At 35.1% G+C, this 21864-nt stretch overlaps 1 protein-coding gene across 5 annotated transcripts in view; it reads right to left on the bottom strand.

The window, feature by feature from the left end:
* The window catches only part of CDK8 (cyclin dependent kinase 8), a 140423-nt gene that overhangs the window by 36815 nt on the left and 81744 nt on the right, over window positions 1-21864 (bottom strand). For 4 of the 5 annotated variants that reach the window (XM_027590212.2, XM_027590211.2, XM_027590210.2 and 1 more), the window contains 2 exons: window positions 13489-13599; window positions 8925-9065 (listed from right to left, as the gene is read on the bottom strand). In XM_027590212.2, the coding sequence (XP_027446013.1) occupies window positions 8925-9065; window positions 13489-13599 (252 nt within the window). Of the gene's footprint in view, window positions 1-8924; window positions 9066-13483; window positions 13600-21864 lie in introns of all 5 variants that reach the window. The other variant, XM_027590214.2, reaches the window with a different exon arrangement.

Consider the following 21864-nt stretch of genomic DNA (forward strand, 5'->3'; position numbering starts at 1 on the left):
ATAGAACACAATCCATTGTGTATGCTCAATATTAATATCAAAATTAAGCAAATGTAGCATTTGTCAATAAACCAAACAGACTGTTGACAATCAAATATTTTCAAGGAAAATTGCCCAATTGGTCATTTAAGTAAACATACTTTAGATTAAAGCACAATATTCATAATATTAATTAAAATGAATGCAAACCTCATTTAAGTTTGCCTTAATCAGTTATCATCAGTAAAACCCATGTTTTATCCTCAAGCCTAAATTTTATGGATTCAATCTTAATACTACACACTTAAACAAACAAGAAAATTAGAGTAAATCCTTGAAGTTCCCAATACATGAAGCAAATCTCAAGCAATAAGCATGATTAAACCTGATATTTCCCAAAGCATTTTTCTTCCCAAAAGCTGTTTTTTTTGTTTGTTTGTTTTTGTTTTAGATTTTATTTATTTATTTGAGAGAGAGAGGGCATGAGCAGGGTGAGAGGCACAGGGAGAAGCAGACTCCCCACTGGGCAGGGTGCCTGACCTGGGACTCTGGGATCATGACCTGGGCCAAATGCAGATGCTTCATGCACTGAGCCACCTAGGCATTCCTTTGTTTTGTTTTTGTTTTTGAGAGACAGAGAGCCTGCAGTGGGTCGAAGGTGACAGGGGTGGGGGGGTGGGGGTGTGTGTGGGGTGTGTGGGGGGGGTTGTGGGGGGACTGCTGGTGGTATAGGGGTGGGCAAGGGAGACGGAGAATCCCAAGGAGGTTCCAGGTGGGGCTCCATCTCAGGACCCTGAGATCATGATCTGAGCAGAAATCAAGAGTCAGACCCTTAACTGACTGAGCCACCTACACCCCCCCCCACCCAGGTTCTGTTTTAAAGAAACACGCTTAACAGGTTTCCCACATTCATGGAAGCTAAAGCTCAGAGAAGAGGCAAAAAAAAGAACAGAGGCTGTGAATGCAGGCTCCTTTCTTCCCAACTGTTCAATTCTTTTGTTGCTTTGCCTGTTCCAGCATATGAGTGATCTCAGGGTCCTTTCTGCTTGTCTTTTTTTTTTCCCCTAAAGAATTTACTGGCCCTGGGGTGCCTGGGTGGCTCAGTCAGTTAAGTGTCTACCTTCGGCTGGGGCTGTGATCTCCAGGTCCTGCTGTCTCACGCGCGCTCTCTCTCTCAAATAAATAAATTAAATCTTAAAAAAAAGAATTTACTGGCTCTTCTTTTTAGGCAGAAAGAAAATGTATGTACATTTTTTGTTTTCCTTGTTTTTAACAGCACCATCCTTTAACAACATAAAAACACCCTAAGCCACATTGAATACTATGTGTGAACTTTAATAACAGCCTAACTAGACATTTTCCTCAGTTTCTAGTCCAGATGAAACTTTTTTCTGATTACAATAATACATGTTAACTGAAAACTATTCAGACAATTTAAAAGTTATTAAAGGAAGAAAGTGAAATTGCCTGAAATGCTCCCACCCATAAATAAACCCTACTTAGAAAAATGTATTCCCTAAAGGCAGCTGCTATTCAAAATAATTTAATCATCACTGTCAAGAAGTTTGTGTAAAACATTAAAGTACTTAGAATTTGGGACTATTTTCTAAAGATTTGAGTAAGTTTTTTCTTCTTTTCCTAACTGTATCAAATACCTTTTGGGAAATAGTAAAGTGCAGTGGCTTTCAAACCTTTCTGAAGACAACCCACAGGAAGAAAATCATTTAATATTAAATGACGATATTCACATATAAACATTTGTAAGTGAAACAAAAGTTTTATGAAATAATACTTATGATGTATTAATACATCATATACATATGATGTACTTAATACATATGATGTACCTGATTTTTTTTATTTTATTCCATTAAAAAAATAAAAAATAAAAAGGCTGGTTGTGTTGTGTGCTTCCCTGATTCCCTTATGGCTTACAACCTGCAATTTAAAAATCACTGACCTAGAAGAAAAATCTCTACATTTAGTGATCCAGCTGTGTTACAGTTCTCCAAGTAACCAGAATCAAGTCATTTATCCTCTTTGCCTCTCAGTTTTTCCACTTATTAGTGACAGAATTCAACAGACAATAAAACATGCACCTCAAAACAAACCATATCACCACGAGCAAATATTAGTATTGGTAAGCAAAACTAATAAACCAGGCAATCTTTCACTCAAATAAAGAGAATCAGACTCAGAATACCCCCATAATTCATCATGCTACCATCAATACATGATAAGATGCCTTGATAAAGAAGGCCCCTGAAATTGAGTTTCAGTGCATGACTCACTCAGAGATTTGATCTTATTTGATGGTTGCTAGGAAACCAACCCATCCTTCACTAAGGACAGCTGAAGCCCCACCAAGTGATTCCAAGTTACTCGGGATAATTAAAATTAACTGCAGGGCAACAGCACTATCAGATTTTTTTTTTAAAGTCATATTAAAACTCTGAAATGGCTTGAGCCTCTTTTAAATATGTATATACAGTGGCCCACAGGGCTATTTCACATGATGTACTTCTCACAGTAGCACATCTCCACTGGCATAGACCTAAAGGAAATCTCTGTAGAGATTTATTTTCTAAGAAATTTTACTGTGGCATAAAAAACTATTTTGAGAGGCGCCTGAGTGGCTCAGTTGTTAAGCGTCTGCCTACAGCTCAGGTCATGATCCCAGGGTCCTGGGATCGAGCCCCGCATCAGGCTCCCTGCTCGGCGGGAGGCCTGCTTCTCCCTCTCCCACTCCCCCTGCTTGTGTTCCCTCTCTTACTGTCTCTCTCTCTCAAATAAATAAATAAAATCTTTAAAAAAAAAAAAACTATTTTGAATTAGTTTAGGGCAAGAGTGATTATAGCTGATAGCTGCAATAGTCCAACAAAGCAAATTTCATATATAGCCTTGTAATTCAGCTTGAATAATAATAAAAAAACAAACTGTGATGAAAAGTTACAGTATCTCTCACTTAATATTACACTCCACTTAGTGCAACAGGATGAAAATACAACGTTAGGTGCCGGGTAGCCCCAGGTAAATACCACTATGATAAAACCATTAAGGTAGGGCGCCTGGGTGGCTCAGTTGGTTAAGCGACTACCTTCGGCTCAGATCATGATCCCAGGGTCCTGGGATTGAATCCCACATCGGGCTTCCCTTGCTCTGCAGGGAGCCTGCTTCTCCCTCTCCCTCTGCCTGCCATTCTCCCTGCTTGTGCTCTCTCTCTGTCAAATAAATAAACAAAATCTTAAAAAAAAAACCATTAAGGTATTAAAATGACTTTGAATTATCAGTTTTTTTAAAAAAGTGGAACACATTAATGACCATATGAGAACTTGATGTATACTTAACAAAAATTAATGGTTAATTGGCCAGTCTTAATAACTACTACTCTACTTTCCTATGCTTCTTAGCAAATGTGTTGAAAGCCCAAGTCTTTAATATTTAGAGTCTGATTTAAATGTAAACCATTTCTATGGTCTGATATGGTTGGACGAATATTTTCAGCCAAAAGCATAAAATTCAGCCAACACTGAATGCACTAGAAAATTAAAAGTGAATAAATATTAGCTAGAAATTAAAGTATTTACATTGTGACTAGTAATGAACTGGTCAGTGTAATATAGAACAGTGAAATATGAGAGTTGCAAGTTCAGAACAGCTGGTATGTTCAGAAGGTAGGTACTGCTGCCTTATCTACGATTAAAGTATAATTCACACAGAAGGGACTGTTAAGATGTGTTTTAAAAAAGTGAGGGACCTATGATGGAGATGTCCTAATATTAAGATTAAAGGAAAACATTAGAAAAAAATAAATGACATCAGAGAAGAATATGAATGAATAGGTAAAGCAGGTTTTTTTCACTGGGTGGAACAAAAAAAACTGGATAGAGGAAGAGTGTGATAAAAGAAATCAACAGATCAGTATCATTAGCTGAATGGTCTTTGGACTGACTGGTAAGAGCTGAGTTCTTTTAGGTAGAAAGAGGGAGGCTGCTGAAAAGAACTAAAAATATAGTATAAAAAGAAGATCTTTTGCACTGCTCCACTACAGTAAACCATAACAGAGCTAAGAGGGTAGGTAGTAAAAAGAAAAAATGTAACAGAATATGCACGGAAAAACATCAGGTAGCAGAAATAACCTATGGAGAATCACCTTGGAAGACACTTTGTTTCTGTTACAAATGAGCTGGTTTATTCATTCAACAAATATAAGCAGTATTTTATACACTGATTGTGTATTTTGCCAAGGCACTGGGAGGGATACAAATATATATTAAGCCAGTCTTTGGCCCTCAGAAACTTATAATCAAATAGAGAACTTATTACCAAAACTAGTTTAAGTGCCCTTGAGTAGTTCAAAGTAGCTGCTATAGGGCTTTAGATGTACACATTCTCACTTCCAGCTAGGGTGACTGGGGTGGGGGGGGGGGGACTTTATTGCTGAGGTAGCAGGAGCAGAGCTTTAAAGGATGAATAGAATTTTAAACACTAGAGATGAAGGGAAGAAAGGATTCAAGTAGGCAAGGCAACCTCTGAGTTAGCTGTAAGGAGGTATACAGAGAAGGAAGAAAAAAAAAAAGACCATAACCAGCTTTCACTTCAATTCATGCAGAGATTTTCAAATTTTAATCTAATTACAGATTTTTTCTCATTTAAAAACAAACAAACAAACCTGACTTTGAAATTTATTTCACAACTGCACAAGAAAAACAATTCTAAAATTAGGAAGTTATACAAAAAATACTTGTTTCTACTGAAAGAGGTCAGACAAGAGAGTGAACTGGCCAGGTGGCTGGGTGTCCTAAAATGGTCATAGTAGAGGTACTAGTAGTGACAACTTCTCATGGCCTTGCCAATGTGCTTTAACTCAAACAGGACTACCATTTTAGAGGAAAGACTTCAGACACCATTGTTTTCAGAGGAAAAACTTCAGACACCATTGCCAAATCAAACTTTGGCTTCTACACAAAAAGTATCAAATACGATTTTGGTGCTTACTGTCTTTTTATTTTGTGCTCAGAAAACTACCAAACTCAACCCAATCAGGGTAATAGACTTCAAACCCTTCCTTATTTTGAGTCACTTAAATAATATCTTTTATTTGAAGTTTTTGTTAAGATTTCACACTTAGTTCCTCTTTATAGTAGCAGGTAAAATATCTTAATATTCCTTAACCCAACACTCCTATTTTATATAAGCAGATATCTGGGGGGTAAAAATGGAATTAACTGGTCCCATACTGTTTCAACTCTGTGCCTCTGTTGACTCATTTGTATAGGATGGTTATTTTGTGTGCCAGCTTGGCTGGGCCATGGTGCCCACATATTTAGTCAACATTTTTCTGAATGTTTCTGTGAAGGCGTTTTTCGATGAGATTAACATTTAAATTGGGAGACTTTAAGAAAAGCAGCTCACCCTCCATAACATTGGTGGGCCTTATTCAATCAGTTGAAGACTTTAATAGAACAGAGACTGATCTCCCCGGAGCAAGAGAGAATTCAGCCAGCATACTGCCTTTGGACTTGACTGCAACTCTTCCCTTTAGTATCCAGCCTTCTGGCCTAAGGGAACTCCTTAAAATAAATCTCTCTCTCTCTCTTTACACACACACACACACACACACACACACACACACTCTGTTTCTCTGGAGAATCCTAATACATGTGGTAACACACACACACACACACACACACACACACACACACACACACACTCTCTGTTTCTCTGGAGAATCCTAATACATGTGGTAATGCCAGAACCAGAATCCTAATACATGTGGTAACACACACACACACACACACACACACACACACACACACACACACTCTCTGTTTCTCTGGAGAATCCTAATACATGTGGTAATGCCAGAACCAGGACTATAGCCTGTTGGTCAGACTATATTCATTTCCCAAGGAGAGAATAAAGGAAGAAAGGGAAAGAAAGAGTGTAGTCAAAGGGAAGAACAAAGCATACACCTTTGTTTTTATTTGTCTCTACTTACAGCAAACAGATTAAGTGTAAAAGCAAACCAACTTATACATACATATTTTAATGTTCTAGAACTAAAAAAGTTTGGCTTAGATCATAAATTATCTCACAAAAATAAATATTGCATGTGTTTCCTTTCAGGCCCCTCTTAAAACAGCTACACACAAATGCATTTATTACCAACTTCATTCCAACCAGAGTTCCAGAATTATTAAATCTCTATTTCACACCAAGGATGACAGACCCCAGTTACTGATCTGCTACTATGTGATGATTAACAGTGACAAAATTAATCTTTATTTATTAAATAGGATTATTAATTGTTAAAGTTCAACTTCACATATCAAACAAAGAACTTTGTAACTCTATCATCTCAAACCAGTGTGTCCATTAATAATGAAGACAATTTTATTAAGCAAATGCTTCAATAACATTCTGGGGCATTATTAAAATGATGTTTTTAGGGAGTCTGTGCCAATTATCCATCTTAGTATGATGTTTCTCTTGGCAAGTCAGCAACTCAACCAATTAGTTCAATTCAAAACATTAGAAATCTATATAGGTCGGCTAAGGTCAATATTGCCACATTTCATCTAAACCTGAATGAAAAGAAGCAAGGAATGAAATTAACTATTAATTATATTTATTCTTATAGGGTAAATATTTCATCTGCAAATAATAACAAATATTGAAAAAGTTTAAAAAGTCATGTTATACAGCTTCTGAAGAAGATTCTTTAAAGTAAATACTTTACATTAGAAATTCATATATAAAAAAGTATTCATATATGGGTTTCTAATGTAACTATAGTTGAACATCATATAACCTCAAAACTCCAAAATCTATTTTTTAGTTAGCAGGAAGGTGGGCACATTTAAAAACAACAACAACAACAAAACTGCGATAATGAATCTTCCTTTAAAAAATTGAGAACAAATTCAAGAAGCAAGCACCTGACCCAGTAAGATCCAGACTAGGGGCAGAGGTTACCACTTTAATGACACAATGGTTCCATGCGCCCGTGTGCCTGTGATGCACATAAGAGTTAGGTGTAAGGAGTCACAAACAGACAATACAGGAACTCTCACTCCAAATGGGGAAATCAAAAAGGTAGCAGGACACAAGTAATATATCACAGTTCGGAAAATATTTTGGATAAATTGACTACTAAACAGATAGCAGTGGCATATAAAGGGGGTAGAGGAGTGAGAATGGTTTGCTCTGTGAACAGGAATATTTTATAACTGATATCATTCACAGCTGCCAGCATATGGTGACAACAGAAAATAACTACTTTTCATCTGTTTCATTATTATTTTTAAATCATCTCCAGACAGTGCATCCCTCTGATACTGGCATCTAGAGTGCACTGCTCCCCCTGCCCCCACCTCCTGGCACACCACTAACAGAGACCTTTGAAATGACATATCCTACACCATCCCTAGGTCAAAGACAACTCATTTAGGCTGCACCAATAGAAACAGCTATCCCAAAAGAGAAATAAAAAAAAAATTAAACTTTATAATTATTTTCACTACTGTAGTTAATATTACTGTAAGTGGTTTAAGTATATTACACATTAATAATTTAAATACTGGTTTGTATTATTTGTATTCATCTAATAAACATATATATTTTAATAATGAAAAATAATTTACTATAAAAAGAAAATGTAGCGTCATCTCAGCATAATTAGGGAAAAAATACCCTTTTGCCAGATTTTATTCTTTTAGAGATTATAAAAAAGGTCAGTAGTTCAAAAGTAGTAATAGTTTTCCCCTAAGCTGACTCCACCCCTAAAGGTTGAAATTTATTTTCAGATTCATAAAAGGAGCCAATGGATTTGTCCTACTTCTGTTCTATAAATCCACTATGAATATTCCCATAATATTAAAAATAAAGTTCACATAAGGAAAACAGTTGTTTCAAACAAATTTCTGATGTTATTGGTCCCAGTCTAAATGCTTTCTAGGTATGAGAAGTAGAGATAAAATAAATACCATTAAACATATTGAAAGGAGATTTATTGAAGATAGAAGAAAGAACTAGAAACTATGACACTGAAACATCTGAAGGTATTAAATATACAGCAGCCTGGAAAGAATATGTGCAAGAGGCAGATCAGCTCTGCTTCAAAGTCTACAGGGTTTTTCCAATGTAACACATGTGATTAGAGACCAAATCATCAGTTCCAGAATTGTGTTTATAATTGTTTGGAATGAAGGCATTGTTATAAACTTTACTATAGTTACCACCTTTCCAAAGAAAAGAACTACAAAAGCACAATGTAATAATGCAATAAGGGGAATTTGAGATTTAAATTTTCATCCATGAAGAGTAATGAACAATGCACAATTTAATGAACATCTTAATGCCAGATGGGTTTTAAAAAGGCGTAAATTATTCTGCCATGTAAAATAAAAATAAGAAAGCCAATTTCTGAAGTTTCTAAATTCTTAAAAATTCAATGTACCTTAACATGGCAAGGCTTCTGAATAAAGCTCTTAATTATGATTAATAAACATGCTACTAATATAGTGAGGCTTAAAAAGTAAGCAGATTGAATTAACATCTCCTCATCTAATATGTAACTTAGTATGCAGTAGGCTCCAAAAGTTTCATTTCCAAGTTATTCATAAACATATCAATTTCTAGAGTTTGCCTAGCAGTTAATAATCAAGCAAGTCAATACTTCATTTACAGACTTAAAAGTAAACAAAAGCTTAGGAAAATAAATGTGTCCTCTTTCACTTCTTCAGTGAACCCCAGCCACTTTATGTCTGAGAAGTAGGATGCATCATATAAACAGCACAAGGCTAGACTATGTTATGAGACTATAGCACTCTCACTCTATAAGGTTTGTAGGTATATGTACCACTAATATCTAGAGACAACTAGAAAATCATCCAACTATAAAGGCATCTTTCTAGCTTAGACCTAACTACATAGCAACTTACCAAATCCCTGTGCAACACCCAGTTAGCATGCAGGTAGTGAATCCCATCTAGGATCTGATATAATAGTGACTTCACCATTCCCCGAGGTAACTGAACTGGCTTCTTGTTTGCTTTAGAAGCTCTGTGAAACTTGATTATATGCTGAAAGAAACAAAAATATCACCAGAAGCTTAAAAAGGAAAAGAGGGAAAGATAATCTGATGTATAATATTTTCCTGCCAGAAAAAGAAACACTCAGGGATTCCCAAAGATATTGAAAATATAATCTTACATTCTGCTGGATAACATAAATTTAAAATTTCCTAATAACTGGAGCTAAAGTTTCATTTCCTAAGCATATGATCATGTCTCAGAAAATAAATGATTGCAACACAGAAGCAGAGAACAATGTGATTTTATTTTGAAAGTGTAATTAAAAATTACTTTCAGAGTATACCTGATCCCTGTATACCTGGTGGAAATTTTCAAGAACAGAATCTTTTTTATCTGTAGTGATTAAAAGAAAAAAAAAAAAACAAATTTCAAGAGATACTCCTGGGTTGGCTGACACAGCATACATGTGGTACCTATTTACAACACATGGGTTATAAACAAAGCAAAAAGCAAACAGGGAAATTATTTCAATAAAATACACAGAAGCATAAAGAAATAACATGTAAATGACCAGTTCACATTGAAAATATTTAGAAAAATGAAAGATTCAGATGAGAAAAAAACAGCCTTAAACCCATTGAAAGCTTTCTAGGAATAGTATCAGTGGACATCTGGTAAAACACAATACCACTTTATAAACAGAAAAATCACTTTATAAATAAATGTACCTCAACAGAAACAAGATCCAATGTTTCAAACTCTCTTGACAGGTTTCTTCATTTTAATTAAAGCACTTTTAAACTGTAAGAACACCTACAAGTCAGGTGAAGTCAACCCTGCTGTGTGTAAAACACGGGTATATGCCTGGCACCTCATGTGAACACGAACAGACTCTTGAGCAGTATTTCTGAGTGAATATTAAGCATATTCTTGAAATTAATAAACATAATTGACATATTTTATATTAGAGGTCAACATTTTCACTTCCTATTTTCTTATGATATAGAAAGTAGAACATGGATAAAGAATAACTAGTAATTAATGAGTGAAGGAGTTTTACTTTCCAAAGAAAAAATATATAGCAAAGACTACCTGGTGGGAAGGTAAACTCTATCAGTCAGCATGCATGTAGTATGATTAATCTATACTTTACTAGCAGCATTACACTATTTTAATTTTCTTCTCAGTTATTTTTCCAAAGTATTTAAAAACAGTCAAACAAAATAGAGCTACAACTCAATAATCTAGAATGTTCTGTTACCTATCCTAACAAATGGTGTGACAATAAAGTCTGTTCACCTTAATAAGAGCTAGTGGTTCTCTAGAGCTTAATAAAAATAGACTGAAATACATTATTTTTAACAATTAAAATCTGCCAGAGTAAGAATACAAGAATATGTAGGGAGGTACAATAAATGATGCCATATGCATTTCTTTAGCTAACACTTTCATCAGTGTTTAACAAAATACTTTTTTTTTTTAACCAATATTTTATAACTACAAAAAACTACACTGGGGAAATCTCTTACCTTCATTTTTATTCCAGGGCTATATAACAAATATGTGGTGTGCTTATCATGAAATTTCACCAACACCTAAGAGATTTTTTTAAAATGACTCTTTTTACTGGGACTGTTTTTGTTACCCTCTGCCGCCTTACCCCAGCTAATTCATTTCAATATTCCAATTAAAATAAGAAAATAAAATGGATAAAGGAGGTTTTAGTAAAGTCAATTATTTGATTTTTATTAAAATGAACATTAAAAGTCCTTATGTGACTTAAATATTAATAAGATGACAATAAAGCCAATGATGACGATATATACACATCTGGCAACACTGCATGCAGCATAATTTGCAAAAGTATAATTATTATACCAACATGTAAAATTAGATATCACATACTAGCCTGCTAGGAATTATACTGAATACAATACTATCTCCTATGTTCAACTATTACAAATCATGTTTTAATACAAATCATGTTTATAAAGCAGCCTAAAAAATTTCTCATAAATTTGGGTCATATAATTTGATTTCATGTTAGGCTTGAGTATGAGTGTTCAAGTCAATATTGGCCACCCTAATTTAACAAATTTTTATTAACAGAATCCCAATTTGATTTGATTTATTTTTAAAAGAACAGAAGCTACAACAACAAAAATATTTACAACCAGCATTGACCTTGGACAGTAGTTTCATAAAACAGAAAATGTGACGTCTACTTTCAGTTCAAAAACAATTCTTTCCAGATAACATAAAAACAATTTGAATCAAACTGCATTTACTCATGGAAAACAGGAATCTACAGAGCAAAAAATATTTCTTATAAATCTGAAACTATATGAAACCCATATAAGTGTCAATTTCTGAAATCTGTTGGTTAAAATTATGTAAATGAGGCTAGTACTGGAAATTAGCAAAAGAATTTAAAACTATTTTACTGTTTTTAGAAGGCTAACTTACTTTTGAGCAATTTTACTGGAATTTCTACTAGTTTTATTTCAAAATTTTGTATTTATATTTACAAACTACAGCTGAATGAAAAATGTAACTTTTAAAGTTATCTAAAATTGAGCCAGAAGATTATAATCCCTTGCATAGCAGTATCAACGGTCCCAATTTACAATGGTTCAACTTGATTTTTTGACTTTATGATGGAGTAAAAGCGACAAGCATTCAGCAGAAATTATACTTCAAATTTTGAAATTTGATCTTTTCCCAGGCTGGTGACATGCAGTACAACACTTGTTCGTGACTCTGGGCAGCAGGAGCTACTGCACCCAGTCAGCAAGAGTAAACAACCAATACATTTACAACGATTCCATACTCATACAACCATTCCGTTGTTCATTTTCAGTACAGTATTCAATAACTAACATGAGATATTTAACACTTTATTATAAAATAGGCTTTGTGTTAGATGATTTTGTCCAATTGGAGGTTGATATAAGTATTCTCAGCACACTTAAGGCAGGCTAGGCTATGCTGTGATGTTCGATAGGTCAGGTGTATTAAATGTATTTCTGACTTAATGAGATTTTCAATTTGTGATGGTTTTATTAGGATGTAACCCTATGTAAGTCAAGGAACATCTGTATATATGTTTTCTCTTGTATTTATCTCAATAAATGCACAACCAATATGTAAGTATAAATATAGAACAGTATACAAAACACAGTGAAATACTTAAAAGATCTTATTAAATTACTTATTAAATACCAGAAAAAATATAGTTCACAGAAGTGAAGTACTTGTTAATTAACTCAATGTAATATTGGGTTTTTGTTTACTTGTCTTATTTTCTAAACTGTAGTCTATGTTAACATGTTTTACACAAGATTGATCAGGATATAAGTTTTGTGAGTATACTTCAAAGTTATTTTGGCTATCTTGCTATTTTCATTATATATCATAAACTCTTATCCCCAAGATGGCATTTCAGACTTTCAAAGAACATAACTGTTATGTTTAATAAAGGAGTAAATTTTATAGTTACCCAAGACTTATGTAAATACCAGTCTACTGAGTAAATACAAAATACTGAGTTAGCTGTTTGTAATTCAGCTATTTAGCCAAGATAAATTTAAATTCTCAGTTTATAATAATTTTTATCAATATAACATCATTTTTCTCATTATATTAGCTAACCTAATAAAACTAATCTAATTGACTGTAATTACTTCACTTTGAGAATCTTCAAGGATTTAATTGGGAGCTCTCTTCCACAAAGAATTCTTCCTATACAAGAACATGCCCAATTCAAGTAAGTACAATATTGAACTTCTGCTGATGGAAATAAGAAATACATTAGAATATAGAGTATTAAGTATGAATAATATCCAATAAATGATTAACAGTATGCTACTTTTGTATAGTACACTTAGTTTATAAAGCTTTTCAAATACAAAATTGCTCTTCAGAAAAATCCTGTAAAAAAGCAGGAAAAGTACCACATTTTACAGATGGGGTTGGGGGGTACTACAACTTCAGAGCCATTAAGAGACTTACTTAATGTCATATAACAGACAGAACCATAAATTTCAGTCTAGTCTTCCAAATATAACATACTTATCTTCCTATATGAGGATACCACTTTTTCATTTTATATTCCTTTATAGAGTAAAAGGAAACATGCTGCTTTTAAATTCTATAACAAAATAGCTATTACAGTTACTTTTTAAAATTTTATCAAAAATCTATAGCTAGGAAACAATACTGAGTAATTGTTTATACTCTTCAGATTCTACTCTTTTCTGTAGCATGTTACAAAGTTCAAACTGGCAAGATCAAAATGTAGTAATACAAAGCCAAATTACCCTAGTCTTGGTAATTCAACAACCATATTCTATGAGGTTACTTTTATTTTTAAAATGTAAATCTCATAGTAAGATAAACTAAAATTGTTTTTCGTCACTCTTAATCCCTGATTGAAACCAATGGCTCAATGTCTACCAGCAATTCACCTTACCCAGAGGTCATGTTCAGCGTAGTCAAACAGAAGCCATACTTTCCTATCAGCATGAGACAGAAATACCTTTTGAAGAGAGATGACATTTGGATGCTTAAGCTCTCGAAGTAACTGAAAAACAAGGAAGATCAATTAAAAATCTTTGCCATGAAAATAATGTTAAATAAATCATACATTTGTAATTCACAGAAATATAAACCCAATGGTAATCAACCCTAAAAATCTAGTAAGTACCCACACTATTTTGAAAGTGTCCAAATAGGTGCTTCAGTAACAAATGCAGAAAAACTCTGGGGAAAAGATACTGAAAAGATATAACTGAGTAAATCTATTTTGTTGTTATTGTTTAGTTGGTTTTTACTTTTGCTTTGGTTTTTAATTGTGATAAAATATACATTAAAATCACCATTTTAACAATTTTAAGTGTACCATTCAATAGCTTTTAAAAAACTAATTGCAACATTAGAAAATATAACATTTGTCAATATCAAATATCAGATAAGAATTAAGGTCTGTAATTCTGTGAGATATAGTATCTATTTTTTTCAGTCATTTAAATTATATAGTTGATTAAGATTTTGTAAACTTTTCATAAAATAATAAAAAACTTATACAGAGGCATCTAAGTAGAAAACATTTTTATGGGTTTAATCCTTTTCATTTCCTAGGTCATTCTATTTAAAATCTTTTATTGCCTTATCTTATCCTCATTTATTAACCAAAGTGGCCCTAATAATCCATCAGTTAAAAAGTATTCCCACTCTGCCAAGAAAAAAAAAAAAAGGAACAGCAGCAGTAACAATGACAGGAAAAAATTTCTCATGAAGCCTGATACTATGTCTTTATCAGTTAAAACTGACTTACACAGCGCCTTGCCAATGTTTTCCAAATACATGACAGCCATATGAGAAAGTCAACTTATGACTTTAGTACCTTCTATAAGAATACTGCTACCAAAACAAGAATTAATATAAATGCAATGTTAACAATATATTAGGGACTCTAAAATGAATTCAGCCAAGGAAAGACTATGAAAGGACTATCTATTAAGTCATTTATATTAATGATTATTCTCTGGAAAGTGATAATTATTCAGGAGGAAGATTAAATTCAAGTTATATATTTCTGCTTTTAGAATATAATTTCAAATTTATGAGACTTTGGAGATTACACACAAAGCCTCAGAAACCTAAAGGCCAGTATCTAAGATTAACCATTTCCTAATTAATAAACAAGGCAAAGAATCTGATAGGGAAAGCCTAGACTTCGGGATTACCCAGGATCATCTAGCTGGCTCCAGAGCTAAACCTAGTGCTAAGTTCATCTTAGTTCTGGGTCAGTGTTTTCTCCATTACCTCATGATTGGAACACACTTCTCAGGCACTATTTCTAATCCTTTCTGGAAACTGGCAGGGTAGAAATTATAACAAACTCCAAAGCTCTGGCAAAAGTTCTCTCCAATTATTAGAAACCTACATATAAAGCTATTCTTAGTATCTCCTCAATTTCACCTCCAAGATGAGGCTTAGCTCCTGAACTGGAAAAAAACCAAAAAACTAAAAACAAAAAAGACCCAGCAGCAACCATTTTATTAAGTTCTTCGTAAGTGCCAAGTATGGTGCTATGACATGCATTATGTCACTTAATCACCAATTACCCTATATAATATTTATATTACTTCTATTTTATAAATGAGGAAATAGTGGTTTGAGGGGATTAAATAATTTGCTCATGATCACGGTCCTAGGTAGTGGTTCTAATCAGGATTTTAATGTTTTTAAAATTACTTAATTGACTTTTAAAATACAAAGTCAGCACTCTAAGGTCTAATAACACCTTTTTTTTTTCCTTAAGATTTATTTGACAGAGAAAGAGCAAAGTAGTCACAGCGGCAGGCAGAGGGAGAGGGAGAAGCAGGCTCTCCATTGAGCAGGGAGCCCGATGTGGGGCTCGATCCCAGAACCCTGGGATCATGACCTGAACCGAAGGCAGATGCTTTACCGACTGAGCCACCCAGGTGCCCCAAATACCAACACTTCCTAAGACCTAATACTCTGGGGAACTATTTCTTGTTACATTCCAGAGGCACAGATATTTTAAGTATATAATAGGTTGTGAACTGGCCAATGGCAGGCATGTGTCTTGCTCACGAGGGCGCTGCTACCTTCTAACACCCTGCCTGGGCACCTGGTAGGCACTCATTAAGTTTTTGGTAAATAACGAATTTGTGAATAAATAAAATACACAAATTAAAAAGCATCATATAACATACCCTTTGGCTTCTGATCTGTGGACTAAGATCACTGCTTTCATCACAAAAACCTTAATCCACTTCTTTAAAAAATCCACTTCTTAAAAAAACTAATCCACTTCTATTTTTAAAACATCCAGCTAATTAGTCAGACAACAAATCTTCCAGGGTAATGATTTAATAATATATTAACAGTAAGAGCTATCATTATCATAAGTAATTATAATCATAAGTAGGTAATTAAGTAATAGTAAGTGTTATGGACTGAATCGTGTTCTCCTCAAATTCATATGTTGAAGCCCTAACCCCCAGTACCTCAGATTGTGATTGTATTTGAAGATAAGGCCTTTATAGAGGCAACTAAGTTAAAATAAGGTCAGTCATTAGGGAGGCCCTAATCCAATCTGAATGGTGACATTCTAAGAGGAAGAGGTTAGGATACATACAGAGACACCAGGGCAGCTTGTACAGATAGATGGCCACTGAAGAGGCCACAAGAGGGTGATCGTCTGCAAACCCAGGAGAAGCCACAGAGGAAACCAACTCTGCAGACCCTCTGAGAAAGTAAGTTTCTGTTGTTTAAGCCACCCAGTTCATAGTATTTTGTTATGGCAGCCTTGGCAAACTAATACAGCAAATAACTACTATTACTGAGTAAACACTCTATGTTGGGTGTTTTAAGGGAGATTTATCAGGAGATGGGTCACTATGGGGTTAGAGATGGAACTGAGTCTCAGTGAGGAATTATGTCTAAGTCAGTATTTCTTTTTATTTTATTTATTTGACAGAGAGAGACAGTGAGAGAGGGAACACAAGCAGGGGGAGTGGGAGAGGGAGAAGCAGGCTCTCCACTGAATAAGGAGCCCGATGCGTGGCTTGATCCCGGAACCCTGGGATCACGACCTGAGCCGAAGGCAGACACTTAGACGACTGAGCCACCCCGACGCCCCTAAGTCAATATTTCTATTGAAGTACTTCCAAAAAACCAGGGCGCTGGGCTACGTTTAGCAGGACTAACATTAACCAAATGCCTTCTACACACCAGCCACTGTGGTAGATGCACTAGGTCCTGGCATATAAAATGTGCTAAGACTTGCTGAAGTCCTCCAGTGGGAGACAAATGCAAGTAAGCACACAATCCTAATGCTGTGGCTGCAGTAATAGTAACTGATTATTTATTGAGAGTAGCTAACATTTACCTAGAGTTTATCAGGTCCAAAGAAGTATGCCAAGTTCCTCATAATAAATTCTATGAGACACTATTACCATTTTACAAATAAGGAAACGAAAACACAAGGAAATTAACTAACTTGCCTTGGGTCCTAAAAGCTAATAAGTGGCAAAGCTAGGTAAAGCACAGGTAATCTGACCAGGGCTTTAAGTGCTACAGACAGTACTTTGAGACTGGTACTCTGATGCTGTGACAACATCCCAGAGTTTTCCCAGCTGATGAAAAGCACTTCAGCATTTCATCACCCCATAGCATGTAGATACCTATTTAACATTTTCTAAGGGTTTTTTTTTTGGCCTTTTTGAAGTTTTCATGTTAAAAAAAAAACTAAAGAAAAGGTCTGAATAAATTTAAGCAATGGTTTCCATCACAGAAATCACCTAAATTCTTCTAATTCTACTGGGAATAAAATCTTATAATTTTCTGTACTAAGATCACTATGAAATATACAAATGTCTTCATACATCATTCGTCATAAACTTAATTCATTCCAATTGTACCATACAATAGCACACTTAATCTGAACACTTAAAGTACAAATATAAAATAAATTAATAACATTTAAAACTGTATCTTGTCAATAAATATCACTTACACCAGTGAGAAAATAGGAAATAAAACCTCTGATATTCTCAAAATGACACAGATTTCTAATATTAAAATTTTAAAGCATGGCAAAAGTAATAACTTCTGAATTTATGCCATGGGTATGATGATAGCTAAGTTGAAATTCTACAACTGTATACAGAATACTCTTCCAAAATTATTTCAATTATTTTGTTAAAGCTGTGGAAGCTTTCTTCAATCAAATTATTATAAGTTGATAAAAACAAAACCAAAAACAAACCCTGGGGTGCCTAGATTAAAGCAGATGTGAACTTTAAAAGTAGAGTCTGGAGCTTTACCTTTGCTCCCCTAGCTCCCTTATTCCAACTACAAGACTGCCTCTTGGAATACAGTAGATGGTCCATTGAAGCATAGTTTGAAAACCACTAAGCTAAAGGGATTCTAGCTCACAAGAAATTCTGTTAATACAAAACAAACCACTTACAATAAAATGAGGATGAAGACATGTAATGTTCTTAACTTTAGTAGAAATACTCCAGAGTTCTTTCCTTCTTCCCTCCCTTTCACAAGTATTTACTGAGCAAAGACTGTTTCACGCTTAGCACACACTGGTGAAGAAATGTGTTACAGTCTAGTGAAAACAGAAAACCAACAAAAAGAAATGCCTTACAATGTGTTATAAGTGCTATGAAAGAAAACAAACTGGGGGCAGACTGTAAGAGAATAAAGGTGATGAGTGGTGGGGAAACAGGACTTGTCAGAGGAAGATTTAATGAACGGAAAGAGGACTGATAAGATGTGCCAAAAGAGATGGGATTTTTTTCTTTTTGATTTTTTATTATAGAAATTTTTCAAACATAAATAGAGTAATAAAACAGACCCCCGTATATCATTATCCACTCTCAGCCTATCTCATTTTATCAACATTCGTACCCACTCTTCCCACCTTACCCTGGATTATTTTGAAATAAATCCTAGATCTGATATGATTTCACCTGTAAATATTTCACTATATGTCTCACAAATATAGGATCTCTTTTCTCTTACCACATGGAAATAAAATATCAACAATAAACTACCTCAAAAGACTCACATTTAAAAAAATTTTTTATTAAGTTTTTTTATTATAATTCCAGTGTAGTTAACATACAGTGCTATACTAGTTTCAGATGTATAATATAATGATTTGACAATTCTATACATTACTCAGTGCTCATCATGGTAAGTGTACTCTTTAATCCCCAACCCCTATTTCATCCATCTCCCACCCACCTCCCCTCTAGTAATCATCAGTTTGTCATCTATAGTTAAAGTCTGTTTCTTGGTTTGACGTTTTGCCTTTTTGCGTGTTTTGTCTCTTAAATTCCACATGAGTAATATCATAAGGTATTTGTCTTTCTCTGACTTACTTCACTTAGCATTATACTCTCTAGCTCCATCCATGTTGTTGCAAATGGCAAGATTCCATTCTTATGGCTGAATATTTCTGTGTGCGTGTGCACGCGTGCACACAGGCGTGCACGCACACACACACACCTCGTCTATTCATTCATCTATCGATGGACACTTGGGCTGCTTCCACAATTTGGATATCATAAATGATCCTGCAATAAACAGAGGGGTAAATGTATCCCTTTGAATTTCTGGGGTAAATACCCAGTAGTGTGATTACTGGACTGTAGAGTAGTTCCATTTCTAACATTTTGAGGAATCTCCATACTGTTTTCCACAGTAGCTCCACCAGTTTGTATTCTCACCAACAGTGCACCAGGGTTCCTTTTTCTCCACATCCTCACCAACAGTTGTTGTTTCTTGTGTTTTTGACTTTAGCCATTCTGACAGGTATATGGTAATATCTCGCTGTAGTTTTGATTTGCATTTCCCAGATGATGAGTGATGTTGGGCATCATTTTTGTGTCTGTTGGCTATCTGGATGTCTTCTTTGGAGAAATGTCTATTCATGTCTTCTGTCCATTTTTAAATTGGGTTATGTGTTTTATGGGTGTTGAGTTATATCAATTCTTTATATATTTTGGACACTAACCCTTTATAAGATATGTGATTTGCAAGTATCTTTTTCCATTAAGTAGGTTGCCTTTTGATTTTGTTGACTGTTTCCTTCACTGTGCAAAAACTTATTTTGATGTAGTCCCAATAGATTACTTTGGATTTCATATCCCTTGCCTCAGGAGACAGATCTAGAAAAACGATGCTATAGCCAACGTCAGGGAAATTACTGTCCGTGCTCTCTTCAAGGATTTTTATGGTTTCAGGTCTCACATTTAGGTCTCTAATCCATTCTGAGTTTATTTTTGTATATGGTGAAAGAGAGAGGTCCAGTTTCATTCTTTTGCCTGTCCAGTTTAGCCCAGTTTCCCCAAAACCATTTGCTGAAGAGACTGTCTTTTTTCCATTGTATATCTATTCCTTTGTCAAAGATTAACTGACCATATAATTATGGGTTTATTTCTGAGTTTTTTATTCCATTCCACACATGTGGAATGGAATAAAAATTAAACTATAAATATATATTTTAAGATTTAATTAATTTATTTGAAAGCAAGGAGTGTGAGAGCAAGTTGTGAGGAGAGGAGCAGAGGAAAAAGGACAAGCAGGCTCCAGGCTGAGTGTGGAGCCTGATGCAGGGTTCAACCTCACAACCCTGAGATCATGACCTAAGCCCAAATCAGGAGTGAGACACATAACCAACTGAGCCACCCAGGCACCCCTAAAAATTAAACACTATATTTCTAATAATCCATGAAAAAAAGAACAAAGAAAACTGAAAATATTCTGTACTAAATGATAATGAAAATACAATGTAACAAAACTTATGGAATACAAGTAGAATACAGCTTGGAGGAAAATTATAGTTATTTTAATTGCTTATTGCAAAGAATAATTTAAAATCAATGACCTAAGGCTCCACCTTAAGAAGATAGAGAAATGCAAGTCTAAAGTAAAAGGAAAAGTATAATAAAGATAAGAGCAGAGATCAATAATATAGACAGAAAATACAAATTTCAAACCGCAATGAAACAGGACATCACCAAAGAAACTACAGATGTGAAAAGATAACGGAATATTATGGACAAGTTTGTGTTAATAAATTCAACAACTTAAACAAAATAGACAAATTAGATACAGACAAATTACAGGGGCGCCTGGGTGGCTCAGTTGGTTAAGTAAGTGTCTGCCTTCAGCTCAGGTCATGATAGCAGGGTCCAGGAATCGAGCCCCGCACTGGGATCTCTGCTCAGTGAGAAGTCTGCTTCTCCCTCTCCCTCTGCCTGCCATTCCCCGTGCTTGTGTTTGTGCACCACCCCCAAAAGTCAAATAAATAAATAAAATTAAAAAAAAGAAATAGACAAATTACATAAAAAATACAATATATCAAACACAAGATGAAAAATAAAATCTGAGAGCTCTTTATCAACTAAGTAAATACTATTGGTTGGTGAATTCTATCAAACATTTAAGAAAGAAAAACTATAAATCTTACAAAGACTATCAGAATATGGGGGATAAAAAAAGGCTGCCTAATGTGTTTCATGAGGGTAGCACAATCTTGATACCAAAGACAAAGACATTACAGGACAGATACAGACCAACATCCTTCAAACTCATTCACTTCAAACTCCTTTATAACACATTAGTAAATCAACTCGAGCAATATATAACCAAGCAGGCATTATTTCAAGAATGCAAAACTGGATAAACATTAAAAATCAATGTAACCGGTCGGAGTAAGATCGCAGAGGAGTAGGAGACCTAAATTTAGTCTGGTCCCAGGAATTCAGCTAGATAGGGATCAAACCATTCTGAACACCTACGAACTCAACAGGAGACTGAAGAAAAGAATAGCAGCAACTCTCTGAACAGAAAAGCGACCACTTTCTGGAAGGTAGGACATGCGGAGAAGTGAATCCCAGGCAATATATGGGAAGACAGACCGCGGGAGAGGGAGCCTCCGTCAGCCAGCTACCAGCAAGTGATAGGGCAGCAGAGCACAAAATCGGAACTGTTAGAAGTCAGCTCCGCTGAGGGACTTCACTCCAGTGGCTAAGCGGGAGGTGGAACCCTCACTGGGACAGTGTGGTGTCAGGACCCTTGGGGTCGCAGAAAGACCGGGGGTGCCTGAGTGCGGCAGAGCTCCCAGGTATAAAAGCGGGGAAGCCGGCTGCAAAGACGGAGCGAAGGAATGGGCTCTCAGCTCAGGGTAGCCATAAACTGTGATCCGTGGCACAGTCGGGCCGCTGCTCTTACAGCAGGGACCCAACAAGCAGCAGATCCGGGGAGACTCTCCTTCCTTCCTCCCCGGGGAGGA

Source organism: Zalophus californianus, chromosome 3 (assembly GCF_009762305.2).
Source record: "Zalophus californianus isolate mZalCal1 chromosome 3, mZalCal1.pri.v2, whole genome shotgun sequence".
Lineage (NCBI taxonomy): Eukaryota > Metazoa > Chordata > Mammalia > Carnivora > Otariidae > Zalophus > Zalophus californianus.